This window comes from Chelon labrosus (genome assembly GCF_963514085.1).
Source record: "Chelon labrosus genome assembly, chromosome: 7".
Classification (NCBI taxonomy): domain Eukaryota; kingdom Metazoa; phylum Chordata; class Actinopteri; order Mugiliformes; family Mugilidae; genus Chelon; species Chelon labrosus.
The window spans coordinates 21,817,545-21,826,159 of NC_140343.1; the positions used below are offsets into that span (position 1 = coordinate 21,817,545).

An 8,615-nucleotide genomic window follows, 5' to 3' on the forward strand; every position below is an offset into this window, starting at 1 on the left:
GCAAAGGCAAGCTTTAGAAAATTACGCCAAGAGAAAACCACTTCTTGAAGTTTCTCTTCTTCCAGCAACTGAAGAAGAGCTTCAGCATCAAAGTGCGCAGTAAAAAGGAAAGCACAACAATTATGTTGAGTTACTATGGTGTATATTCTTTAAAAAAGCATAACCAAACACTCTAACCAAAGTCCACAACTGAGCTTTATTCACATAGCCTGCAACAGCAGCACTTGATGCAAAAAATAGTCCCATTTGAAAGCATCTAATAGCTAGAAGAAAAACACGCATTAAGTCCCAATCTCCGTGGTTTTCTTTGACTCACTTCAAAGAGACCATACATCAGTTTCTCTCTTTTATTCCTTCAAGTGCCCCAAGGGCAAACGAGGATGAAATGCAGGAAAAGGAATCAGAGCAAGGCTGTCTGCCGCTGTCCCATTATAGGAACCTCATTGATGCTTATTTGTTGCTCAAAGGGGCTCCTTAGTTTACTCGACAAATATCAAATGGTTCACTGGAAAAAAATGATTAGGTGTTTAGGGGCAGAATGATTTAATCTCAGCAAAACTAAAGGGTCATTTAAGAGGTCTCACAAACACCACCATACTCATCTATTTTTGGATGACATGGGCAGCTTTGTGAGTAAAGGAGCAGTGTGAAAGACCGAGTTGTGTACACAAGGTCAAATATTTTTGTATTTTTTCAGTTTAGCAAGGTGTGTTTCCTCACACAACATATCACCTACTTAAAAGCTACAGAAGCTAGAAGGCTCTGAACATATCGAACTCCTGCAACCTCTGCTAATAACTAACATTTCATCATTTCCAGAACAAAACAGCATAATTAAATCACTGCGACTTAAGCACTGTGAGATCTTATGACATTTGCCGTCAACTGAACATACAAGAATGAAATAAACATGACTTTTGATTATAAGAAGGGCGACACCTTATAAAATAGGTTGATGCTTTGGAGAACCTCCTGTACGCGCGGCAGCTCTTGGACAAAAGATGTGAAAGCAGGGGCTCCACTATTCAGCCACAGGATCCTCAGAGAGTGGCACGAAGGAAATGAATACGGCTGCCAATCACTCCTCACTGTTCACAGGCTCTTTTTCAAAGCCCGAGCTTTGCCTTTCAGCTCTCTGGAGCAGGGGAGAGAGGCCAGATAGCTAACATGCACCGGGGCTCTTCAGAATAGACGGACGATTTTACTCACTTGGTTGCATTTTTTTTGAGACCCCTTTTTTGCATGCCTATCCAAGAAGAACTATACCAAACTCTGGCTTACTCGCCTGATTGAGTGAGTGGAAAAACTGACCACATCGCTAGAATTTTCCCTGTTGGAAGTAACAATGAAAGAAAAAAGGAAAGTATCAGTGTTTTTTTTAGAGTGTAGTGTGTGAGGTTGTAGTACAAACTAAACACGTTGTCCATTCCCACAGAAAATCTATTGGAAAACTAATTTAGATGGGAAACCACTTCTTTTCTCTACACAGCTCTAATTTTAGTTAGGGACTGGGGAGGTATGGTTTTGCTTGGCCAGGAAACCTCTATCGCTAATACAAAAAGTAAGCATTAGAAAACAGAATCTTTCTGAGAGCACTTTCCACTAAGAAAAAAATCTGTCAAGCCGCTGGTGATTCTAAAACGGAAAACTAGGTTCAGTGGGTTGTTATTATATGGGACAGCAAATGAATGTACACAAAACTCATTTGGGTTTATCCCTCGTGTTCCTTCATGATCACATGAACGGTCAAAATGCCAGGAAACGGAGAAAGAAAGAAAGCTATTGAGTGCTGTAAAAGCAGTGTCACTGCTTGGGTCATGGGCCATATGAGCGTAGTTCGGGCAGCATATCTCTGGCAACTGAGCAAACAATAACCGTCACAATCACAGGAACGTGTTTTTAAAATACAAGACATTTTGAAGCTTTTAAAATCGCCATTTGTTAAATGTTGACATTTGCTACCTGATGAGGCACTAAACTCAACATTTCAGCCGTTAATCTCGGAGCTTATCAACATGTCACGTAGTCAAGTATAAATGTCAACAAACAATCCAAGACGCAAATTTGAAGGTTTTCTTTGTTTTGCACAGTTGTAAATTGTTGGTGGTTTTAGCCTGTTTTTTTGATACTTTAATACAAAATAATTACTCAATTCATGGACCCCTTGTCTTCATCCTAAGACTGAGTCAGATCTGTTGCGTCCTTGCCAGACCTAACCAGTTCCACTCCTTCAATATAACTTCTTAAAGATCTGATTCACTGTTATTTTAACCTTTATGAACCTCCATTACACTCCATATCAAAGCAACTCCACATGTAGTCTGTAAAAAGAACAGGTTGCAGGGATTTTTAGCATTCAGTAATTGAATTTGAGCGGCACAGCTGCAACGCAATTCAAACTCCTGAGGTCTTGAGTCAGAGCTGATACGAGAGCTGAGGGGAAGGAACTCGTGTGGATTTTTGAGACAGGCAGTTCATGTGCAAAAACAATCAGGGATGCTGTCTGCCTGTCATCCACAGACTAACACATTGTGTATGCAACAGCCTGTTTCAATTCAGGCATGACATTTTCCTGTTCCTCATTAAGCCCTGGAGAGTCTGGCTGTTTGGTAAAGTTATCAAAATGAAACAGTCCTAAACTGACAGTCCATGTGCGCTAAGAGCAAAGACCACAGCAAGACAACATTAACCGGTGATAGCTTCTTCCTTTCACAGCAATATCCAAACAGTGCAACACCCTTTTAACAAAATAGTGTGAAAGTCAGGTAGTGGAAAGAAAGTAGATAAATTACTTTCCAGTGTGGGCAAAAAGAACAATACACAAGAGTCTGAAAGGAGTTGAAAACATCCAATTAGGGCTGTGCAATTAATCGAATTTTGATCACGATTTCGATTCTTGGCTCAAACGATCTCCAAATTAATAAAATCGAGTTGGAACGATTCTTTTGACATTTTCCGTTGTCTGTGAGGTTTTAATGAAAGAGACGCGCATACGCAATTCAGTCGCTCCCCCAGAGCATTCAACGCAGCCCCGCGAGCTCTGTGTGTGTGTGTGTGTGTGTGTGTGTGTGTGTGTGTGTGTGTGTGTGTGTGTGTGTGTGTGTGCGTGGTGACCTGCAACACTCAACACTTATTCAGAAAACAGGGAGGATGGTCCCGTTTGGTCGATAAAAAGGGTAAAACAAGTTCTCTTGTATGGCAACACTTCGGATTCGAAGAATCTGACGAAGCACAGGCCCACATAATGTGCAAAATGTGCTACAGTGTGATATCTGCGCCCAGTAGCGGTTTTAGGCACGGGCGAACCGGGCGGCATTTTTTCATGACAGGGGGGCGGCACGAGCACTTGGAAAAAAAATAAATAAACAAATACATCTGCGCCGCTACATGGTTTTCTATTATCTGTCATATCTGTGTGGGGAACTGGCAAATTGGCGCCCCTGCTGCTGAGAAGGTGCCGTGCACAGAAGGTGTGCGTGAGAAAGGGGAAGGGGGCGCGGGGGACAGTTCACCTCTGGGTCTCTCCCAAATTGAACGGGGGGGGGGGGGGGGGTTTACAGTGAGTTTTTTTTGCCGAAATGCCGAATAAACGCATTTTATTTTCAAACTCAAAAAGAATCGTTTGAAGAATCGTGATTTCAATCTTGACCAAAAAAATCGTGATTCTCATTTTTTCCAAAATCGAGCAGCCCTACATCCAATTGTAATTATATTGACCAAAGCATTTGATAAAATAACCTTAAGACATAACCAGCTACATCAGTGTTTGTTCAAGGTAATAACAACCTGTTGTGGTTTTTCTATCCGACACCTAATAATGATATTAACCGGATGAAGTGTTTCACAAACCTTCAGGTCAGAATGAACTAAAATAAGGACTTGACATGCTTCGATGTTAGACGTATAAATGTGATGTGAGAAAAACAGCTGCATCGTTTATCTGGAGAAAGACTCACAGCACACAGTCAGCCCTCAAATACCTGACTAAACTTTTTTTGTTAAAACAGCGGTTTGTTAAGACATATATCCTATAGAACACTGTACCCTACCCCTCAAATCTTATTTTTGATCATGACTGCATTGTTCTGGCTTACGTGAGTGAGCAACAGCTTGTAATGACAGACTAAGAGTAACTAATAAAATGTAAAGCAGGTCTTTTCCATATCAGTGTGGTAGCAGTTTTAGTGTCCTGCTATGAGGTTAGTGTACTGGAAACATGTGTCATAGTTTAAAAAGAAAAAAAAAAAAAAAGAGCACAGGTGCTACACATAACATTACCAAAGGCTCTGATCTATTAAAGTCCCCCTGTAAGCCATGGCAGCGAGACAGCAAGCGAGCCAGCATACACAATACAAAGACGCTGAAACTGAAGCAGCTGAGTGGAACCCAGCCATCATTAATGTTATTATTTAGACCTGTGCTCGCCCTACTGTCCAAGAAAGAGGTCTATTGTGCATGCTGACTCACAGCCACGGCTTATTCACATGATCAAGACAGGGCAGAATAAATGCAGAAACATGGCAGACCTAAGTAACGCTAACCAAGCCTTGACAAATGTTAGTTTTGACACTTGCAAGCTGCACATCCATCTCTCACCAGTGGCTACTAACACCACGACGGACATTTTTATAATAATGTGCATATCTTTGAAGTGCCGTGGCTCCCCTGATCCGTTCCCTTCACTGTTCATTGTCCCACAAATACAACAAACAGCTGCCAACGTGTTGCATCCATGTGGGTTCCACATTCCACTCATGATCACACAGATGTCGGAAAAACTACTTCCCAGTTCAGGAAATTAGACCATTTGAGAAGCATATGATACACAAATATATTAATTAAACTTGGGAATCATTTAATTAAATGTATGTACTATGACAGAAAACACACTGAGCAAACATAACATGGCTACCTTGAACAATGTCCCAGACCAGTCTGGATTTGATATGATGTCTCAATGTCAAGTTAAATACAAGAGTCTCCCCAAACTCCAGACAGTGTTGTGGTTTGAAAACCATTTCAGATTATATTTCTTTTTTTGTCAACAGGAAGTTGTGGGCATGTGTCTAGATATAAAATTGGAAAACAGTACTTCTAAAGACTTCTTGGAAACCCTGTTGCAGGCTGACTGAAATCAGCATGATCTAATGCATGATAAATAAAGGCGTTGCCATATGGTGTTGACACAAATGTTTAATGTTAAATCACTATGAAGACATTTTTTATTTAAACAAAGAAAAGCGTACCTCTGCCTGAGCTGTTAATCATTCAAAAGAGTGACCATAGAATATATACTAATACAAAATCTGTTCTGACACCTGGTCTACACACAAGACCCAACGGTCTCTACAACAATCTTTGAGATCCCCTGAAGTTTATTGGCTCCATGAGGCTGATGCTCGTCTCAGCTCCATCCAACATGTCGCTGCTGCATCATGGAAGTTTCTATCCACACATACATACTTTTAGCTCCGCACACGTAGTTGTCAACCATTAAGAAATGTCTCCGTACGACCAGATGAGGTTTCAGGCGAACCGCAAGAGAGGCCCTGGTCTGGCAAGAGAAGATTAACTACAGCGTGATGGAGAACAGGAGGAACCAAAAGGGACAGATTCAGACTTCGGTCTAACACCAGATAGATTATAGAGCGGAGGAAAGGGAGCTGAAATGCTTCTTAAACAGCACAAACAGTCAAAAAGTGGGCAACTCCAAATTAGTTTACCTGTTTACATGTTTGTAAAGTCTGTAGTATCCCACAGTTAAATATATCTGGTATGTCTGCCACACATTTACATAAACATGATGCTCTTGAGTGAGTAAAAACATCAAAGAGCCTAAACATAGTCACAAGCAAACCAGCGTTTCTGTTTGATGGCAGGCAGCAGTGAATAACTCTGCATTTATATGGCAAGAGGAGGTTAGCCTGCACAACTTCCCCTTCAAAACCTGGATACAGCTGCTGCTTCTTCCGAGGTGGATCGACGACAGAAATCAGTCTGCTGACTCCTACTGAAAGTCACCTGATGTCAAAAAACTGCTGATGCCGCCACTACACGATGGCATATTTACTTACAGCAGGACGTTAGTTAAGGTGAGAAGCGGCAACACAGGCTTCCTCTCTCCACAAGGTCATTAAACGTTAGCACTTCTACCCCTTTATTAGACGGTGCAGTGGCACTTACAACGTTAATGACTAGTTTCAAAGTGCACATTCAACACATCTGCAGTAAACCTTAACATTAACGACTCAGGACCAATCCACAGAACCAGGATAGAGGATATAACCCCACTTTTTAACATTCAGAAAGCACTACATCCGATACAACAAGGAAGACGGGAATAATAGTGAAGTGCAAACTATTCTGACTATTTTGCATGTCTTGCTTTTTGATCTTTGTGTACAATAACAACTCAACATGGCCACGTATTACATGTGTTACAATGTCACCGACCCAAATCATAAAAGTCATAAGACACAGCTTTACACATCACCTGCGCCCGGATCATGCAGTCAAATAGCGACATCAATAAACTAAACTACACCTACCTCCCTGTAAGTCACGCCATAAACCACAAATATCCCGCTCTAATTGTGTGCATGGTTTAGTCACTTCCTCCTCTCTAGTATTCCTGGTGACATTTCAGCCCACCTTTCTCCATGTGATCAAAGGCAGAAAAGCCCTGAGGCTGTTTTCTTTACTTTCCTGTTTAAATATATATATCTGCTGTAATCTACAAAAGAAGGCATTTAAAATTAAAAAAAAAAAAGTAGTGACTTTTTGTTTTTGCTATTACTTAAAATAAATCAATAGATGATTGTGAATCTTGCAAAGGTAAGGACGGCAGATCAAACAGTCCCTTGGACACTTCACAAAACACATACAAAGCCACAGCTCTGGCTTTTTAAATCTCAGGACTACTTCAACCTTTACCTTTACTTCAACTTAGATTCACACTGATATGGACTCAGCACAAGACTGTCTTTGATTCAAGTTAAATGATCCACTGTGGACCCGGGAGCATTTAGACCCAAATTACAAGTGCCTCACACACAGTGTGTTGCACCATGGACGCTCAGTAAGTGTACTACCTCACCAGAGTTCAGCTACAGATGAGAGGGGCACATATATATATATATATATATATATAAAGTTTGAGGACAGCAGGCCTTCTTACCCAAAAGCTTCTTCACCTCCTCCACACTCATGTATATGTTGACACTAGGGTTGTTGTTGTTGCTGCTGACGCCCGAAGGGCTGTTCGGGTTGGCGAGGCAGCCGACCCCTTCCAGCAGCAGGAGGAAGAAGAAGCCCCCGAGCCTCCACAGCACCGAGTGTGGCCAACCTCTGGACTCAGGCGAGCTGCCAGAGCCGTGAATCAGCCCCGACATAGCAGTGGTCGTCTGGCTCGCCGTTGTTCTCGCGGTTCCCCAATTTCTTTCTCATCCGTATCTGAAGTTAATCCCGGGAGGCAACATTACTAGTTACTTCACGCCGCGGCGTCACTGTTAGCCGTAACTTATGCACCCACTAGCCTGTTGTTGTTTTTTTGTCCTTTCTCGTTAGCCGAAACAGGCTAAGTTAGCCGGAGCGGGCTAACTTCGGTCGGGTTGTGCTAACCGTCCGCGGTCAGACTGCCGTTGAATGTTTGAACGTTCCAGAGATTTACGACGTTTTCCAGCCACATTAAACACACACCGGCTATCGACACCTTGAGTCACTTTGATTTGAGCAGACGAAAACGAAAGAAGCTGAAAAAAGTGCTCTAAAGTAGCAAACTAGCTAGTACATCCAGCGTTCCCCCTCCATGGTCTTTCCTCCCGTTGCTTTTTCCTCACTATCTCAGTTTTCACTCGGAACAGGAAGGGAGGGGGGCACCGGGGGCTCACTGCTCCCACTACAGGAGAGGAATGATGCCTTTAGGGGCTGTCGGAAAAAAACCCACAAACACTGAACAAAGTGTAAAATCTCAGTATAACTTGTTAGTGCGTAACTCAGATTTCGTTTAATTATAACATAGCTAATTTAGTTGTTACTAATATCTCAAACGGCCTGTCTTCTCTCATATATTGTTATGGATGCTCTAAATTTCCTGAAAAATTATCAATTGTAACAGAAATATCGGAATATGAAACACTACATGTGTATTTATATGTAGTCTAATTTTGGAAATAATCATATAATTGCATTACATTGACTTCTTCATGTTCGTCCAATAAAGCAGAAATAGCATGTATAAATTGGAAAATTCCGAGGTTGTTGAAGGCAACTCAAAAAAACGCGAGTCGATCTGTAAAAGTGGGATCATTCTCCTAAGCATGCCACAATTTCTAATACTGGCTAATAATAAGGAATCTGGAGACTTTTTTAAACTTTTCAAACGTCTTAATCAAACAAATTATTGTTTCTGTAGCACTTTTCATGCAGGTTAGTGTAATATAAACTGCTTCACAGATAACTAATGGCTGATAATAAGGCAGAGAAAGGCCATACTAGAGTGAAATGAAAACAAAAGACATCTCTTTAAGTTACTGTCAGCAAAGATACGTCTCTCTGAAACACATGGGCCATTTTTAAAATCAAAACACACTACCTTAAGTCTCAGACATCCCACA

General features: G+C 41.5%; 1 protein-coding gene across 2 annotated transcripts in view; it reads right to left on the bottom strand.

Moving 5' to 3' along the window:
- Window positions 1-7,830, bottom strand: part of ryk (receptor like tyrosine kinase) — a 45,692-nt gene extending 37,862 nt beyond the window's left edge. For both annotated transcript variants that reach the window (XM_084547742.1, XM_084547741.1), the window contains exon 1: window positions 7,178-7,830. In XM_084547742.1, the coding sequence (XP_084403868.1) occupies window positions 7,178-7,391 (214 nt within the window). In that variant the 5' untranslated portion in view covers window positions 7,392-7,830. The remainder of the gene's footprint in view (window positions 1-7,177) is intronic.
- Window positions 7,831-8,615: the final 785 nt, after the last annotated feature.